This window comes from Musa acuminata, chromosome BXJ2-7 (genome assembly GCF_036884655.1).
Source record: "Musa acuminata AAA Group cultivar baxijiao chromosome BXJ2-7, Cavendish_Baxijiao_AAA, whole genome shotgun sequence".
NCBI classification, from domain to species: domain Eukaryota; kingdom Viridiplantae; phylum Streptophyta; class Magnoliopsida; order Zingiberales; family Musaceae; genus Musa; species Musa acuminata.
The window spans coordinates 530,492-549,964 of NC_088344.1; the positions used below are offsets into that span (position 1 = coordinate 530,492).

General features: G+C 40.0%; 3 protein-coding genes across 7 annotated transcripts; 1 reads left to right on the forward strand and 2 right to left on the reverse strand.

The window, feature by feature from the left end:
• Positions 1-175: 175 nt before the first annotated feature.
• LOC135582303 (mitogen-activated protein kinase kinase kinase 5-like) lies at positions 176-10,268 on the reverse strand. 3 transcript variants are annotated; one of them, XM_065115712.1, is made up of 11 exons: positions 9,560-10,266; positions 7,168-7,755; positions 7,004-7,091; positions 6,498-6,560; positions 6,250-6,413; positions 5,522-5,597; positions 4,512-4,571; positions 2,983-3,102; positions 971-1,177; positions 805-881; positions 176-716 (listed from the first exon to the last, which is right to left on the reverse strand). In XM_065115712.1, the coding sequence occupies exons 1-11, from the start codon at positions 10,030-10,032 to the stop codon at positions 497-499; spliced, it is 2,136 nt and encodes a 711-aa protein (XP_064971784.1). In that variant the 5' UTR covers positions 10,033-10,266; the 3' UTR covers positions 176-496. The 3 variants fall into 3 exon arrangements, with proteins under 3 accessions (XP_064971784.1, XP_064971783.1, XP_018684069.2); XM_065115711.1 differs by having other exon boundaries at positions 7,168-7,758; XM_018828524.2 differs by lacking the exon at positions 4,512-4,571 and having other exon boundaries at positions 7,168-7,758; positions 9,560-10,268.
• Positions 10,269-12,696: 2,428 nt separating this feature from the next.
• On the forward strand, positions 12,697-15,934 carry LOC135582335 (protein OSB1, mitochondrial-like). Of its 3 annotated transcripts, XR_010488349.1 has the most exons (5): positions 12,697-13,004; positions 13,804-13,945; positions 14,012-14,114; positions 14,297-15,122; positions 15,469-15,934. XR_010488349.1 is itself a non-coding variant. In XM_065115713.1 (4 exons), exons 1-4 carry the CDS (start codon positions 12,724-12,726, stop codon positions 14,560-14,562), a joined length of 792 nt encoding a protein of 263 aa, XP_064971785.1. In that variant the 5' UTR covers positions 12,697-12,723; the 3' UTR covers positions 14,563-15,370. The 3 variants fall into 3 exon arrangements, 2 of the variants coding, with proteins under 2 accessions (XP_064971785.1, XP_064971786.1); XM_065115713.1 differs by lacking the exon at positions 15,469-15,934 and having other exon boundaries at positions 14,297-15,370; XM_065115714.1 differs by lacking the exon at positions 15,469-15,934 and having other exon boundaries at positions 13,807-13,945; positions 14,297-15,370.
• Positions 15,935-17,266: 1,332 nt separating this feature from the next.
• Positions 17,267-19,468, reverse strand: LOC135616480 (transcription factor NIGTH1-like). Its single transcript, XM_065115715.1, has 5 exons — positions 19,200-19,468; positions 18,849-19,078; positions 18,374-18,746; positions 18,008-18,084; positions 17,267-17,901 (listed from the first exon to the last, which is right to left on the reverse strand). The coding sequence occupies exons 1-5, from the start codon at positions 19,390-19,392 to the stop codon at positions 17,662-17,664; spliced, it is 1,113 nt and encodes a 370-aa protein (XP_064971787.1). The 5' UTR covers positions 19,393-19,468; the 3' UTR covers positions 17,267-17,661.
• Positions 19,469-19,473: the final 5 nt, after the last annotated feature.

Below are 19,473 nucleotides of genomic sequence, written 5' to 3' on the forward strand. Positions count from 1 at the left end.
AAAACTTAAAACAGGGGATTAAGCAGATTCCAAACCCGATTAACAGAGGCCCTAATGGTGTCCGTCGATTCGTTCAAGATGACTTCCAAATTTCCAATGCTGACAAATTACCTCCAGTTTTTCTCACCGATAAACAAGACAGAGTCGAGCACGTTTAAGATGCAACTATCAGTCGGACATAATTTTATGACTTCATAACCACAACATGTCAACAAAATGTATTTAGTATACATCATGATGTACAACAAATATGTCAGATCTACATCTACAACTGAATTTGATGTTGACATTCAGTGTTAAAACGGCATAAATGTCATCGATGGAGTTGGAGAACACACAGAAAATAAGGCTATTGTGATTGCACGAGGTCGATTACGTCAACTATACATCTGAGCTCCACAAATGCCCAAATAATTGTAGTTACTTGTCTGTTAGTCTTCTAAATCCACGGATCCTTCAAACTAGATTAGCCTCGTGAGTGAACAGCCACTCTGTATCAGAAGAAATTTACCTCTTTTTTGTCACAAGGTCTGGGAAATGCATTGAGTGAAAAATAGTCCCCTCCACCGAATTGCACAACATCCTCAGTGTTCACCGAGGAGCAAAGTTGACTTGAGCGAGGGGATAGACTAGGAGAAACTTCGACGGTGAAACGTGATGAATAATGGGAGGAGGCTGCTGACTCAGAAACTTCAGGATGAGATTGCTTGTTCCCACTGTTGGTAAAACCAAATAAAATTGAACTCCTTTGCGGTATGGAACCATAAAGAAACAATAGGACGTGCCCTAACTTAACAAACTTACTGGTCCGACGTATACTTCCTTTTCACGCTTGGCTCACTATCAAATTTACCTTTATCTCTTGGGCTAAAAGCACTATCCTGTCATCATGAACATATTTTTCAGCCTTTCTAAACATATAAAGCTAGAATTACTTGGGAAAGAAAATAAAAGAGAACCTAACGCTTACAAATTTGATCCCCGCAAAAGTCTCAAGAGAACCATGAAAATTATGGTAGTGGCAGTTTCGTACGAACGGATGCTCAAGCAACATGCCAGCAGTTGGCCTCTCTGCAGGGTTCCTACAAAAGCAACGCTGGAGGAAGTCCTTGCCCTCAATGGACAATGTTTCAGGTATTGGTGGATCTTTATTCAATACCTTAAACATAGCTTGAGTCTGTGATCATCACAAATAAAATCAAATCAGATGCACAAGGAAAAGGAAACTACATCTTTATTTAAAAAAGTAAAGCAATAAGGACTGATTAAATATTTACATGCCAAGTTATATAGACATCTACCGTTTAGCAATAGGATTAAGAAAACACATCTAAAGTCTTGATACAGAAGGCATGGAAAAACACATGAGACAGAAAACTGGGATAACTGTGAATTGGAAGGGTTAAAAGTCACCTAGTAGTGATTTGAACAATGGGTAACACCAACCTCAAGAATAAATTATATTCAACTTATTTTTTTGTAATTATCTGGAAATGGAAAGCAACTGAAGTGGACAAAAGGAAACAAAACTTCTGCATGGCACTACAAAAGATAAATCTAGTTGGACACATAACATGTATGTGCCACATAATCATGCATAAATCTTTATGCACAACACCAGTGGTTCATTGTAACAGTATATCCATTGTCTATGGCTTCAAATGTTTGGAATCTGCAAACACAACTAAAATTGATGAGTACATATTATACTTAAGACAGCTTTGGCAGAGAAGTGTGATCAGAGTCAATCCAGCCCACCTTGATGCTGAGTCAACTAATTTTCTTCCATGTATCAACAATAATTTATATATCCTAATGACGTTGAGTATATTATGGCTACCACTGTCGGGCAAGAGGGAAATTTCATGGTGATCCTTGCAGTATATGCACTTTGCTTCTTTTTTGTGGCAGGGGCTTCCATTAACTGCAAAAGAGGCTACAATTGTCACCATGCAACTTTAAACTAGATCTGCAGATCTCAAATTTGCAATTACTTCAATATTCGAGTAAGGTAACCCATCCTTCCTCAATCATAAACGTGACACAAACACTAGACCACAGCCTTACTCTGGTGCCTTGTTAAAATGGTGCCTTCTCTTTTTCTCTCTGTTCTCTCTTTGGAATGTGAACATTTTAACTGACATATGATCCAGATCTTTCCATTTGATATCCAAAAATCCACTTTGAATTATCTCCTCAAAGTTCCGAAGTCTACGCTTCGTCTTATTCATAAAGATCTCATAATCCTCCATTCTTCTTATTCAAGCACACTGAACTTCATAGATTTCAGGCAGCAGCGATGTTGGTGTCCCATGTCTGCTCAACCTGATTAGCCAAGCTGACCTTCAGATGATAAGCTCATTTAGGAGTTGGGTTGCATCCAGTTATGAGCATATGAGCATTAATCTGATCCCACTTGCCCAAATTGCATACCTTATTCCTCACCACTAAGTTAGTTTGCAAAGTGGTGTTCATCTAGTTGAAGCTAGACCACAAATAATTGCAAAAGCATTTAATTTTTAAAAAGCTGTGTCCCTCAATCTTCCATGAGGCAGGACATTTGCAGCATACACCATTTTCAAGCTAAAAGAAAAGATCTCATTTCCTTGAAATAAACACCATCTATATACCATTTTTGTATTTTGTTCCATCATAGTGTGGCTCCTTGTCATGATAACCTGTGACTGTAAGCGGATTGGTCAAATCACATTAATCTTTTATTGTGATGTGTGTTATTCTTCCTCCTATCCTCTTTACCCTACTCCATATTTTCTTTATGATACCTTCCTCTTTAGGCCCATTGCTATAGCAAACTAAGGGTATTTTTTATGACTAAGAGGCTAAAGAAACAGAAGGCATCCTTTTTCATATAATCAACATTTTGGGAAGCGGAGAATAGAACTTTTATATATAGCTAGAAAATTACAACTTAAATTGAAAGACTGCAAGATGTCAACAACTTTAATAAAAAAGCTTACGGACCCCTTCTAGACCACTCCATGGGTGCTTCGCTGTGAACATCTCGATGATGGTACAACCCAAACTCCAAATGTCAACAGAAAGATCATAACCAGTTTCTTTGTTCATTGTAGCCTGCAACATCTGCAATTGAAAAGTAGATTGGTTACTAAAATGATATGAATATGACACAAAATGGCTGGACAACTATTTTAAACTTTCAGATACAAACCATATATACATTTGAAAGGTGCTTCTACTTGGTTTGGTTTCTAGGTGCTGTCAACATAAGATATGGGCCTGGATCACTTTCTTAAAAAGTTATTTTACCTCTTAGGAAGAAAGAACTTAGCTAATCAAGGAGCTGCTATATTTGCTACATTGTTGAATCAGTCAAGAAGAAATATCATCTACAGGTAATATAGAAAAGGATAAGGACCATCTACAGCTTTGTGATTCTATCTACAACCTATATTTTGATGGATTACGCAAGATAAGGAACTTTAACTAATGTTTTCAGGAAATGACATACATACACCTCCCTTTTTGAGATCTTCTGGACTAGCACCTCACTGTAGGAAGATTTAATTTCAACAAAAACTAGCTCTTAGTACAAAAAAGAAACACCTTATATTTACTACTATTAGATTATTTGAAATTATTAATTTTCAACGGTATATGATATAAAAAATTGAATGTCAAAATTGCTATCCCATCCCTTTCTCTCTTTGTATTCATGACACTGCAGAAACCGCAGACCGATCTTTTGCAACTACCACCTTAGGCAGCTACTTACTTCCTCTTCCAGTCCTTTTGCTGCCATCATAGGCCTTGTCACAAAGGTCTTATATCAATTTTTCTCTCTTTTGCAACCACCACCATGAGCCAATAATCATGACACTGCTTCCCCATATCATAAGGTTCCTTTTTGTGATTATTTGTCAATCTGGCAGCAGGCTTGATGAGGGACCACCATATGATGGATCGACATGACGAAAGCATAGACAAGGAAGAAAGTATAAGAGATATGAGGAGTCATCTCATCAATTAGGGCAAGAGAGGAACCTTAATATCCAAATGGAGAAATTAGGGAGAGAGAGTTACTTTGACTGATTATGACATCACAGGTTGATTAGAAAGGAAGATTTAAGGGATAGGAGAATTATCAATTAAAGCAAGAGAGAGGCTTGAATCTTAGATAGCAAAATTAGAGAGAGAGAGAGAGAGAGAGAGAGAGAGATTTGACTGAATATAACATCATATAGTCTTAAGTACCTCTTTTTTCCCCTTAACTACAGAAATCTCACAAAGTGCTACCTGATTAAGATAACCAGAACTGTTTCTCAATGAAAGGAGACCAGCAGATAATAATAACTAGTATCTAAATTTTTTGCAACTATACTAATTCTCAATAGGCAAACATGTCTAACCTCGTTGCTTATATAAGCATGATTATATCACCAAACAAACAAAAAAAGAACAAAACACTCAGCCTATGAACAACAATTTATGTCAAAGGAGATAATGTAATGTTAACTAGAAGTGAAAAATACCTCTGGGGCCATCCAAAATGGTGAACCCTTTAATGAATTAGCAGGTGCTGCTCCACTTAACTGTTTGATAACAAGATCAAATTGATCACTAGTCAACTTGATACACTTAAGAAGTTGTGTAATTGTGTGTCTAACAGAACATATATGCATATTGAAAAATACAAGGGTCTCCTAAACAACAGGCTCATGATGTTGGGCAGAACTCATTCTGAAAATGATGATTCACAATCTAATCCAGTCCAAGGAATCAAGTTCTAATCATAGTTTGGACTTTGGATTGGTTGAGCCTACATCAAACTTTTCAAATTATTCATACATTTTCAGTTTTCTTCATATTTTTATGTTCTAATTTTGGGATTTTGTACTGTGTAGAATAAATTTCATCTCATCATTACTTTGGATTTCAGTTCCTATTTAGAAAAAATGATAAAAATAAGATTTCTACCTTATCATCTAGTAATTTGGGTAAAAGTAGTAGGTATCTAAGATGCAGTTAGAATAACCAATCTGGCAGAAGTGGCCAGTTTAAGTCTAGATCATGGTCCTTATCCAGCAAAGATTTGTAAAAGTTCAAACTACTGGTTCTAAGAGCCTGCAGGTCTTTTAAAAGTGGCTTATACAATAATTACAGAAGAAAAGTTGTAAACAGACTCAAATGACACTCTTTCTCTTGCTTTTGTATTATCTATTTGACAATTCTTGATATTTTTTTCTGTTTTCTGCTGCAGAGCTGGTTATCTATTCTTTTCAACCCTATTTCAGTAAGTTGTTGACTGCTTTGAACTTCCACAGAATAGATGGCAGCTCTGAAAGAAAAGATTGCAAATTAAACTTTGATTGAAGCAATTTGGTGGAATGCACAGACTGCATAGCTACCAGGTGGTCACCTTAGAACTGTCCTACTCAATGAGACCAAAAAATTCAGATAGAACAGTTTACTATGGCAATAATTTTGTTTAAAAATACTTTGTGTGAGTTGGGGCAAATTTAAAATTAACAGACAAACTTACATGCTTTGCCATTCCAAAATCAGCCAGTTTAACAACACCATTCACGTCAACAAGCAAATTTGCTCCTTTGATATCCCTGCAGGAATCAATCACTGCTTTAAAATCCCACGCCACAAAAATAAATAAATAAATTCACTTCACAAATACATAAATAAATAAATCAATCATTGTTTACTATTTGTATCCTGCAAAGTTAATAATTGCTAATGGACCTCCTAAATTTTGATTCCTTTTTTCCTACAACTCCAATTTGGTCAACCATCAAAGTTTGTTTTTTAAATGAAATCCTAAATGGGGTTCAACAACAAGAATAACAAGTCATAATGTTCTGCGGTCAGTTATTTTCTCCATTATTGAGCTAGTTATCTTTACTGTTCCAACTTTAAGGAAATGTTTTCCTTTCCTTCATTAATCATCAAACTCCACCACCTTCTCATCTTCCTCGTGCCACCCAACTTTATCCCCATTTTACTCAGCTAGGGTCGTTAATAATGTCTAGATTGAGTCCACCTTTGATTCCTCCTGACATCAAAATATATTTGCTTTTTCTTGGTAATTCTTAGACTAAATACCCAATGCTTCTTCCTCTTCAAGTGCAAAGGAAAACATTTTACTAAGCAAGAAATCACTGAATGGAATAAAATGATTATATACAATAATTAGTGCAAGGGAAAACATTTTCAAACAACCATATAACTAAATATATCTGCTTGCTTCCAAATACTGACCTGTGCATGATTTGTTTGCTATGCAAGTAAATCAGCCCATTAAGAATATGACGAGTAAAATTGCGCACCACCGATTCTGAAATAGCTCCGCAGTACTGACGAACATATTTATTAATCGAACCAGGATGAACATATTCTAGATATATGTAAAGCCGATTCGCAATCTGCATATACAAAAGTGAATGCATTTACAAAGTTGCAAATAGAAGAAACATAAGAGCTTCAGTATAATCCTAGATAACACTCACTGTTTCACTCCCATAGTATTGGACAATATTTGGATGCTTAAATTGACTAAGGAACCTTATTTCCTGTAGGACAGAGAACAAAGACCGATCAGATTAAAACAAAATAACAAATGCATAACTTTGCATTTACAGAAGGTGGAACAGCTAATATGAAGATAGTCATAGATGACATTTGTGTAATTTTAAATTATGAATTGTGCCACAGTTAGGACTTAGGACAAAGTTATATAATATAGACAGATAGAATTTTGCCATTAATATTAATTAAGACTCATGTTTATGGATCTGATCAAAAGCAAACCTAACCAATTATATAAAAAGAGTAAAGAAAGAGTGGTTATTAGCAACAAAAATACAGTATATTTTATAATTTATTGATTTATGTTGTCTGACCTTTTATCTATCTTTCAGGATTGGAAAACAATTAAGACAGAAGATCTTTTACATGAAATGGAAATTAAGCATTACTCACTTGACAGTGTCAGCTGTTGATATCAAGAACTAACCTGTTCCAACTGCTTCAAACATTCTGCTGATTTGGCATCATCAGGAATTATATTAACTTCTTTCATTGCACATAAAGCACCATTATGTCTGTTAAATGGAATCAATCATTATTAAGCATAAGGAAGTGAACTAAATCCTACCTATAAACAATACATTTATATACCTGTTCGTGGCTTCATAAACATTTCCAAATGTTCCACTTCCGATAAGTTTTCCTTTCTTCCACTGATTTGCCTTCAGTGATGCCTCAGCTTTTGCTGCACTTTGGGGAGCAAAAGCTGACTGTGAACAAGGTGTGGCTCCAGGTGGGAGAGGAAGTGGATGGACGTTTATGTTACCACCATTGCCATGCCATGCAGCCGAGTTCTCTGGGAACATCTTTGCATGCAAGGGGGATGAAGGTGCACTAGGATTTCTAGATCTTAAGATAGGGCTTCTAGTTGTTGGACTACAAAGTGGAGAATGTTCAGGACTGGGAGTCATTTTTCCAGGTAAAGTCTGTGAAGAGAAGATTGTCATCATACTCGGGGAAGGGCTTTTTGGTGCTGGCCAGAACTGAAGCCCTGAAGGGCTACGTACAGGACTTGATAACTTGCTGATTGGAATACTTCTGGCAGGAATTTTCAACCTGAAGTTTACAGTTTCAGAAGAATTTGAGTCTTGGAGCACCTTTCTCCTGTGACTAATAGTTGATTTATCCAATGATATGTTAACTTGCCCTGGACTTCTGCAATTTGTCTGGGAAGCTAACCTACTGCAACAGCACAATTGCACCTTATCAATATATCCTCATGTACCAAAACCAAAAATAAACCTAGCTGTCTTAGAGAACTATTGCCTGGCCAATCTAAAAGTAAATCAAATGGCTTCCTTCATTTATCGAAAATCATAAGCTGCCCTTGAAATAGCAAAAGTAGGCTAAGAGTTTACACAAACTATAAGGTGCATGAAAAAGAATAATAATAGTAACACTTTCTAGGTTCATACCACCACTCGCAGCCTCCCTCTACTGTCAGCAAAAGGTGAGGCCACAGCGATGCCGAATGAGCAAGGACCTAGAGAAAATTAAGGAGAAGGTATGTACTATGTAGTATATATCTTTTGCTTTGTCACCACATATTTTTCATTTTGTTCTTCCTCTTTTCTCTCTATTCTGTTGGTACACCAGCAGTACCAACTGACACAGCATATAGCTCCACCATGACAGCAAACCAGCACATAATGCTGCTAAAACTATCCTAAACAGCCACCAGTGCCTAAATGGTGGTTAGTAAGCAATTCACCCATCTATATAACCTACAATTTCTAAATAAATATTGCACCAGTGCCCAAATGGTGGTTAGTAAGCAACTCGCCCATCTAGAGCCTACAATTTCTAAATAAACATTGTAAGAATCAAAGCTATGATTGCTAAATTTATTACTTCAAAAGCATGGTAAACAAGGGATGGTAAACAAGGGATCATTGGACGACAGAGACAAGTTGAAGATAGAAACAGCTAGAACATAAAATTGTTAAAATGGCAACTTTTAGGGAAAATAGAACCAGTAGAAATTTTATTTGGTTCCTCAAAGTCACAGGAAATTAACAAAATTGAGCATCAAATGTCAATATGATCTATTTTATGTTATCATGCCTCAAAATATGGAAGATAAATGTGCTAAGGAACTTCATTCGATACGGATGCTTTCTCCTAGAAGCCTTAGGGAGAGAGATTTCATTATGCTCTGAACCAGCACTTGATTTGCACTTCATGCATCACCCGTTCATAGAGTTTTGTTTTGAAATATGAATTAGACTGACCCCTTGAGAATGGCTTTCTTACTCTAAATTTTGCATCAACCAGTTACTCTTGGGTTTTTGAGTGTTTTATTCCTTGCCAATAAATATTTCCTTTGTTATTCTCTAGTTTTCATCATACCAAGGCACTTCCCCCAGAGTGTGTAACTGTATGTACAATGCAATAACACCAGAATGAAGATGCTGCAATACAAACATTCTAACTCGAATTTGGTATGTAAACTGGAATAAAATTTATTGGATAAATAAAATAAAAAAGAGAATCACTAAACCATATCAAGTTTGTTCTTGTAACAGCAGTAACCACCATAACCACAACCAAGACAGTGCATTAAATACTGCAAGAAACCATCACAATTAAAGAATAATCAGGAAATGTTGTAAGATTAACAGAAAGCAGACAGTTACTCTACTCAAGCTTGTTATACTGCAATTGTGGAACATAATGGATAAAAGAAATGATATACCACCAGTATAGAGAAGCAGAGGATGGTGGAAAATATAATAAGAAAAATTCCATCAATTACCTATGCCAAGAATCTAAAGAATTATGGACAAGGTAAGCATTCACAAAAGTTACTTCCTTTATGAATTATTAGGAAACAGAAAGAGAATAATGACCATTTCTGACAGAGGATAAATAGGTCTTGTATAAAATGATGAAAGTGAGACATGATGGCATGTGATTAGGTTTATAATTACAACTTCCAAGCATGGATGTGTAGTTCAAGAAAGCTGAGAATAAGAATCTATACCTCCCTAGCGCAGATACTGGAGATGTGGGCTCAGCAGCTACTCCATTCCCTTGATCATCCTCCACCTTGTTCGAAGCCCCCGATGGCGAGGGCAAAGGGAAGCCCACGGAGTTCGGCGGCGAGAAACCGAGCCCTCGGCCCGAGACCGACTCTCGATGCGGCGAGGCCGCGGCGGCCTCCGGCAGGGGGAGTGGGCGCGGTAGCAGCATGGGCGATGACGCAGACCGCGAGGGCGTGGCGTCGAGGTTGCTGTGGGACCGGGACACCGGGGTGGAACTTGAGGTGGTGGCGACGGGGTCTTCGAGGGACAACGCCTCGATCTGGAGGTCGGTGAGGTGGCGCAGTTTGCGCTGGCGGGTGAGGCGGGGCTGGGGCTCCCGGCGGCTCCAGGGGAAGAAGCGGACGCCGCTGCTTGGGGAAGCAGAGGACGAGGAGAGAAGATGGTTGGTGCTTCTGCTCTTCCACCAAGGCATGTCGAGGAGGACGAGGGCGGAAGAGGAAGAGGAGGAGGCGGAGAGAAGAGGACATTGGCGATAGAGGGAGGCTTACAGTAGTATAAATGGAAGGGGCAGGGGGGACACTTAACCCTTGAGGTGGGATCGCCCGTGGGACGAGGACGGACGAAGAAGACGGTCGAGGTCGCCGTCGAAGGAGGGTAGAAACGGAACGAGCTCGATGCTCTCTCTCTCTCTCTCGATCACTAGACACGCGGCATTCAGGCGAGCGGGGAAGGGCTGCGAGCAGAGTCAACAAGGTTTGCTTCTGTTTTGGCTTTTGTGTTTTTGACTTGGACCGTTGCGAGGAGTCTGACTTCAGAGACTGTTAGCAGAAGATATATCACACGGCAACATATCACCCGATATATTGACACATAGGGCCGAGAAGGATCGCATGATATCGCGATATGCAGATATTATTAAAAGAGTAAAATTTTAATTTTATTCCTATTTCTTAAGCTGTAAAAAAAATTTATTTATTTTATTAAAAAAAAGGAAAAAGAAAATTCAAAAGTCAACAACACCATTTTGTAGAAAAAAAATTCAAACTATCCATTGCAATCGATCAAACTATTACTGTATTACTGTATTTAAAATAACACAAATTCCATGATGGACGGAGTGAGTTTGATACACATAAATTAGATTAAAATATCATGAAATCGGATCATTAATAGACAAGATTGATACTATGCTTCTTTTAGATTTAGATAGGATAAAATTTTCTCCACGGACACCGACACGGAGAAGAGGCGACCGTTTCATTGCAGTGGCATCATCGTCAACTTGGAAGTTTGCGGCACCCCAAGCATGCTTGACGGATGCCATCGTATCGCCAGCTGGAGATGTAGAATTAATTGTGTGCGTGCCCATTGACTTCTCGGGTCAGACTTTTTTTTTTTTTTTTTGTCTATTAATCCTCAAATATTTTGATTTTTTTTTTTGCACTCTTTTCTCCGATTATTCTTCCTCTCTCTACACACCCAAAATAACTCAAAATGTTTCACGACATGACGGAATACATATCACAACCGACTACCTTTTGAAGGTTTTATTTTCTCGACATGACATTTATGTGTTCCTTCAGAAGACTGTGACATATTCTCTTCTCTAATGTGAGCTCAAAGTTGCACCCACAAAAAACAAAAATACTTCTTAGCTTCCATCACCTGTCTTTAAACTCACGATTTGTGCATATCCACAAAATGAGAATCGTGTATGATCGAGGCATATTTGACACTTGAAAAGAAATCAATAGAAAACATTTTCCACATGTTCTTGAAATTTGGGATGGAACTTTTGGGGAAGAGAGAGAGTCCCCCCAACAGAGACTGAAGACTTGAGATTTGACAACAAGATGTTTGAAAGTTTCATGGGACTTGGTCATTCACTCCTTGGGAGCAGATTTGGTCAGCCTTCAACATATGGATAAACGAAGTGACAAATGGAGATCTTGCCGTGGACTGCTTCAAGAAAGCTATTAGCTACTGAATCCATGGAGGATGATGATCCCATGGAGACCAAGTCTCTCACAACCTTTCACTGTTTTTGAGAACAGGTCAAGCTCAAAGATACATGTTTATTCTCTTTTGTCAGAAAGAACAGTCCATCTTAAAATCCCTTCTTTCATTGGACTCAATGGTTTGACAGGAGAAGAGAAAAAGGAATATTGACAGATTTAAATGAGCTCGTACCTATGTGGGTCCATAAGCTGATATATCACATGAAGGAGACACAATTGATGTCATTAAGTTAAGCAATTGTCATGGCAATTTAATGTTATCATCTTAAGCATTTATTTACGAGACTAGTTTATAGAGTGTGTAAAATAGCTTGAATATATTTCACGAGCTAATTACATATAGTCCATCTTTAAACATTTAATGTTTTTAGTATTTTGATCCTTATATTTTTAAATTTTATATTGATATCGTGAATATATATAGTCTCATTTCAGCAAGCCGATGTCTCCACTTCTCCCGAGATCGAATGCGAGCTCCTTGCTCATCCTGCCTAAGTCCTTCTTAGACCTCGCCTAATAGGTCCATGCTGACACCAGCATGATGTAAGCCATCCCCCCACTCCTCCCCCGATTAACACAAATAGCGACTCTAGGATAGCCACCCGCTCTTCAATCATCATTCGTGTCCCCTCCTCCTGAACCCCGACCGACGAGCCCTTGTCGGGTGTCCCAAGGGTCCCCTTGGCAAGCCGGAACGAATGTCGCAACATCACGGTCCTCGACGGCAAAATGCAGCACCCCGCCAAGCCGTGTCGTGACCCTAACCAAATCAGAAGCATAGTCCGTTGATTCGACATAAGACTCCTTCAAGGTACGACTCCAAGCCATGAATCAACGGCTGGATGAGGTTCAATGGGAGATCCGACGCTCCCACGGTGAACTACTAATAGGTTCAATGGGAGATCCGCCGCCCCTTAATGGGCCCCGTTGGACTACTAATAGGTCCATTTAATAGTTATGTGGGGTCTAATGGGCCGGTACGTGGCCTAAGTTAGGAGAGTCAGAACACTTCGTACAACAATATCATACTATCTCAATAATAATAATAATAATAATAATAATAATAATATACGCACGGAGATACTGCTCGGCTAAAACCCTAGTTTCTGACTATAAAGCACATACTGGTTTTGTGCCAAGTGGCCATGGAGTCGCGGAGTCTGTTCTTTCTGAAGAGATTTCTTCGTCCCTTCTCCGCTTACCGTTCGGCGACCACCGGAGTTGGCGACGAGAGCTTCGTCTACCGGCGGTCGATGCTCCGCCGGCCGTCGACGGTGAGGCGAGAATCGGTGCCATGGAATTCGTGCAGCTTCATCGGGACGGTGATTTTCCCTGTGAAGAGGTACGCTCGTGACTTTCCGCCGGCGGTTTACACTGTTATCGAGGTGAAGTGGCCTTCCTGCGATTCGAGTTCGTCGTCTTTCTGGTGAGATACTTGACCTTTCCCTCTTCCGCCTCGTTTTTTCCCTCTCAATTTTTGATCGATCGACTGTCTTTGGGTGCTCCTGTTCAGTAATCGTTAACGTGCATGGTTAGTTCTTCAGCATCGCTGCAAAAACGTTAATTTTACTGTCTATGCTATCTATTATTCGATTTCACCGATGATGTTACTGCCGCTTTAGGAGATTTCAAGGAACCCTATGAAGCTTCCTACATTTCTTCTTATGGGTGCCTTACCATATATGAATGTGAATCATGACTTGTTAGGCCAACAAAAGAATTTACTAAGGCCAAAACTATGAATGCAGTGGACTTGATGAGGTGTTGTGAATAAACCACATCAATTTTATACTATCAGCAATACTGAGCTTGTGGAATTTTCAGCTAATGTCATTTTCTTCATATCTCATATTCCATGAAGTTTCTGCTTGGTGCAATTAACATTCTTCTCTAAGCACCTAATTAGATTTTTAATTTAGGGAACCCTATAACAAATCATTTCTGTGATCCCTGCATTCCATCTGTTTCCATCCATTTTTATGTTTAATACAAATTGCTCTTTTATTGGTTTGGGTTGTCATTACTGTCATATACATCAAACTACAAGCTTTCTTGGGGAATGTTAAATTTGGGAGCTAATCCTGCAATTTGCACAGCAATTGAGGTGTTCTTTCCATTTTTTTAGCTTTCACGTTGATGAATTTTTGTGGCTCTTGCAAGATTATCTGCTTAATTTTCCTTTATCACATTGTTCTGTCGGTTACTAAAAGTTTGTAATTCTGTAGCAGGATACACTTGCATTTGTCGGACAAGCTAGAAAAAGTATCAGTCAAATACGTGAAACCAAATGATATAATTTATGTTCGTGGTCGTTTAGGTTCTTACAAGAAACACTTTGAAGATGGAAGTCATGCAATCTTTTACAAGGTTCGGAGGCCTTAAAAGCTACTTCTAACTTGCCCTTGATACATATTTAATACTTGTTCCTTTCAGGTTCACGTTGTAGATTTGAATTTCGTTAAACGTGATAGACAAATTCAGAAGTCCATGGAGATGGAGATTTCAGTAGTAGATGAGTTAACAGTACCCGTTTCCAGTAAGCTCTTTTATCCTTGATAGAGGAAACTTAGTCTAGCGGTATTGTAGCAAATAATTGAGTCATACTGGTCTCTATCTTTTGGTGCATTTGAATAGGAAGAACATATTCATCTTATCCGTGTCTTTGTATAATTAAAATCACATTGATATTATTCTTACTAGTCTCTCCTGCTTGAGTAGGTACAGCGGATGATGATAAAGAGTTGCGAGACCGCCTGCACTTATGGCAGGTGTTCTTTGCGAATCCATATGAATGGTGGGATAATAGGCAAAGGAAGTTATTTCCAGGTTCAGCAGATTTTAGACACAAGCATACTCATGATGGCCTGTGGCTCAGGCCGGATGACCCTTCTTGGGTAAGAAGGCAGCTGCAACTCTATGACTCGAATATTACAATGAATCATCACTCAAAGGTGCATGAATGGGAAATGAAGGATTTGTTGTGAAGTTTGTACTAAGCAGTAGATGAGTAATTATGGAGTTTATGTTGGTGGAACTGAATATTAAAACCATTGATCTGCCTGATACAAGTGGGGAAGGCTTTGATCTCCTTCCCAAAGTTGGAGATGAAATATTGAAAGCACCAACAAGGTCCAAAATACCGATGAAAATGAACTTCTGCAGAAATCCATAGAAGAACAGAAAGAGCTCATATGCCATAGTTACTGATAAGATAAAAGGGGGTAGCTTCTAATAGTAACCATCACATTTTTATAATCATGTGGCTGCAAGTAGATGGTGAACTGACCAAAGTGGACTTATCAGGAGATGTATTGGTTGCCTATGGTTGGATAGCATAATATTGGGGATAGATATGGAGAATCTGGAGTTTAGCAAGTACTGAGGATGACACAGGTTTTAACATCATTATATATCTGATTAGACACGATGTACAAGTTCCAACTTTACATGCCTGCTACAGTATATATTGATTGGTGGAATTAGACGGGATCAGAAGCAATAGTGGATTCTACAGATCTTCTGCACTGGCTAGCTGAAATCGCTGGTACACTCCCTTTTAAGCTCTTCTTTCTTTTGTTCCAGGATCTAGCTGTGGACAGACTGGTACTGCTAGTGGCAACGAGCGGTAGAGAATTTTTTTTTGTCATACAGAAGACAAACTGATCCTGTATATTTTCTGATGTTGAGATCTTTTTAATGATTTTCTTCAAGACCTAAGTTGCTACCTGGATGTATCATTTAAGTGGTTTTAGATGGTTCCTTCAATTATAGTTATCAGGAATTTATGCTGGAGTTTCATTTCTACTTAGAATCTGACAATAATTTCATCCGACCAATGTAATTTTTGATTTGAAACTATTTTTAGCTGACTTAGTAATCTAACTGCACAGTTTTTAAGTTTTGTGCTGAGAGGAGGCAGAAACATGATGCAAACATGATTTGAAACATGTTAATCGTGTTTCATCTATCCTTGAAGCTATCACACGGGCAACTTTTCACTTTGAATGAGTTGAGGAGACACAACACAGTAGCTGCAGTGGGACTAGAAGCTTCATTGCAAAGATGTGATAGAACCAATGAAGGTCAGCTGGTGATATGTATCTTCTTTTTCATTTGCCAAGAAAAGGCAAAGGAGGAGGATTATTATGTATGGTGAGGCTCATTCCCCAATGACACTGTTCGCCTGCATCTGAAGTGGATAGATAATGTATGCCCTTTGGCCCTTTGGACAGTAGCTATAAGCATGTTCCCAATGTGTGTGATGTAACTCTCAATGTGTTCGACATACATACAAGTGTGAAATCAAAGAACAGTGGGTGCCAATTTGCTCATTTTAATATGGTTGTCATTGTTTTATTCTTCAACTGTCCGGTTCCTTGTTACCATGGCACTTTTTTGCCTAGAACATCAATGTGAAAGTTGACGCTCCAGTTTTCTTGTGTTCAATCTACAATATTTGAATCAAACATGTAGCGTGCACATAAAGCTAAACACTACAAGTATTGTGACCTTGATAACAAGGTCAAATCGAGGATCAAAGTAAAAATAAATAATAATAATAATCAGAGGAGCATACATGCTCAATATCTGAATTTTCAGGCCTCATCAAATTCAAGTAAAGATGGAGGAGACAGCTTCAAAGTTTCCTTGCATCTAAACGGGGATCTGTTTCGCACCCAACATGTCAGAGAGGGAAAACTTTCCCGAGGTTGGACGGCAACATGAGGCCAAGAACAAGGTTGGAGGATCACTGATAGCGGACCATGAGATGCAGCCAAAACAAGTATTCGAGAAGGCAGCAGTGAATAAGGGAGACCGCTTTATGAAATCCAATTACAGGAGTTGGATTTATCTGGCAAGTCGACCCAATTTAAACTCGTCTTCCTCGGTGTTGATGATGATTCGGTACCCCTCACGACTTTCTACTATAGCTGTAAAGATTTTTGATATTTGGTTTTTGTTTCAGGTGGAGAGAAAGGGACAATATGCTATCTATATGGATTCAGATGCAGCAGTCCACAATAACAAAGCCGAAAGCGCCCATAAAACAAGATGAAGTTAGATCCGGAGATGATGAAAATAATCCAGCTATGCTAGATTTTCGGATTTTGATTCTAGATATGGAGATACAGAACAAAGCATCCATCTAACCGAGGTTTTTGGTGGACTTGGATTCATTCTCACAGGAGGAAGCCTCTCTCTCATCTATTTACGAACACCCACCTAACACTCTGATGCCGGTCAGTATGGAAAATAAAGCAGCATCTCCAAGTGATCCGGTGAAATCTACCTTCATGAATGCACGACAGAGTTGCAGCAACAGGAAGTCGGAACGATAAGATGGTCCCTCAAAACAATAGCAACAACAGGACAGTGAACTCATGGATGAATGAAGCTCTCGATCGTAAACAGCAAAACGTGGGCAAAGCAGGAAGGCGAGCACCGAGCCCCCCCCCCCTCCACCTCCCCAGCAATTGAATTTGAAGATGAGTTCCAGCAAGGTCCATAGTGGACCACTGATTCAGATGATAGATACACTGTTGGTCATTCCCTGAGCCTCAGTGGTTGGTCGATGATCTATCCAGTGTTCCTTCGTGTGTCCTGCATATATATCCTGTGTCGGACGGATTACTCACCGGATGGTAAGAAAAAGATGTCAAATTTGAACTCCCCATGTTGTCGAAGAAAGAAAGAGGAACAACTACTTTATCATAGAAGAAATGACACTTTGATCGAACAGTGCCAAGATAACCCTCACGATGTCCAGAGATTGAAATGCAAGAACAAAAAAGAAAGAAACATATAATCCCAGAGGAGGAGTTTCAATAATACTCCTCTCGTCAGCATAAGCTACACATCTTTTTTTGTATATATATATATATATATAACCTAGTATTACTACTACTGCTGCTACTACTAGGCAGCAGCGGTCGTTCCCGGCGGTTGTATCAGCAAAATTGTTGTTCTCTCTTTACAAATCGATCTCTTCTCATCACGTAGGCACCCACCCACCTAAAAGCCTCACTTCAGATTACTACACCTCTCCGACTTGAAGATCAACTGCCTGTACCCATAAATTTCCTTCATTTCCAGCTACAGCTCTCTGATTTGCCATCCTCCTCCGAGCTATCTCCGGCAGTAATTGAAAGTGCGTGAGCCGAGGCAGCCAAATGAAGCGGGCTTTGCGGAGAACCAGATCGTGACGCACTCCGCCGTGAGGAACCAGCGTATTGCTTCTGAGGAATCCATAGGCCTTCTCCGACGACTGGTCGGTCCGCTGTAGCTGAAGCATTGTGCACCCTTCGAGCGTGCAGCCGATACTTCTGAAATAGCAGAATCGGAAGATGACATAAAAGCCATCTAACAACAAACAGATGAAAACTGGGATTAAGAAACCGTATGGCAATCCACACGGAATTCAGAACTCACCTGCAGATGGCTTTTCACTTCGTCGTTGGTGAGCCCATCCACCTTCATCTGTTCTCGTATCTGCTTGGGAGTAGCCACTGCATCGACAAACACAAGAGCCAAATCCAAGTAAAACAAGTGTTTCCTGCTAATATGGATCTTATTCTCCATCCAGGATTTAACAAGAAAGTTCAATTCCAATCAGAAAGAACGTGCACCCATATTTTGATTCCACTTCTACTGAACCAAATTTCTTCGACTCTTTTCATCCATCCACTTCGAATCAAAAGGTAAAACAACAAAGCTCACAAGCTTTTACAGATTCAACATCAAAAGGCAACTTCTTCTTTACTCCTACAGGAATTCAAATAGCAGCGATCGGCTCACCTTGAGCACCGCCGAGCTGTTGGATAGCGAGCACGAACCGACGATGCAGCTCCTGCGACCAGCACCTCCTCGCCTTCCTCGGTGGCTGCACGTTAAGGTGGGTGTTGGCGGTCGCCGGAGATGACTCCGATGCTTCGTCAACGGCTTTAGAGCCACATCCTCCGACACGGTGATCCTCGGCAGCACAGGTTACAAGGCCAGGGGTGTTCTCGATCGCAGGCGACTGCAGCGACAGGTCCGGCAGAGCGGGTGGAGGCTTCTCCTCTTCCTTGGAGCTCGCAGCAAACGACGACAGACGTTTGAAAGGCACAAATGCGCCCCCGCCGTTGCGATTCTTGCATTCCGAGAAGAAGTTGCGATGATAGCCTCCGTCCTTGTGCGATCAGAGACAGAGGCGACGCGTTTCAAAGATCTCGCAAAGGTATACACAAAAACCCATTTTTTCACCATAAAGATTCCTCCTTTTTTTTTTTACCTCTTCGGAGATTATGTTGGCGTGGGCTTTGTCATCATCATCGTTGTCGCTGTGATTATCGCTCCAGAGTTGGGCGGAGCTCATCCAGTTCTTTTTATCTTTGCAATCCGTTTCCGCTTTTACCCTTCCATCCTCCTCAACTTTACTCTTCATGGGTATGAATTCTTCGAAGGCACACCCGAACCTGTCGCCGCGGCATCGCTGGATCTCCTTATTCAACCCCTCGATCACTGCAACCGACAAGAAATGACATAGAGATCGTAAAAAAAATCGGATTTTTACATGACAGTAAGCCCCCCAAAAAAAAAAGATGAAGAAGAAAACGATGGAGAAAGGAGGCATCCAACGGACCCTCGCTGAGGAGAAGCATGCAGAGAGGGAGCTCGCGTTTGAAAGCTTCGACCTTTCTCTTCTCCTCCTCCAAGCTCTTGATAGACTCCTCGAGCCTCGCAGCCCGCCCGCCGTCCCCGCTCCCGATCGCCGACGCCTCCTTCACGAAGCCACCCACCATCCGCAGGGCGCACAGCTTCAACTCCAGCCCCATCTCCTCCAGCACCGCCGCTCCACTTCTTTCCCCTCGTTATCTTCTCCGAGATCTTTCAGACGAGCACAAAGCCAGAGAGGA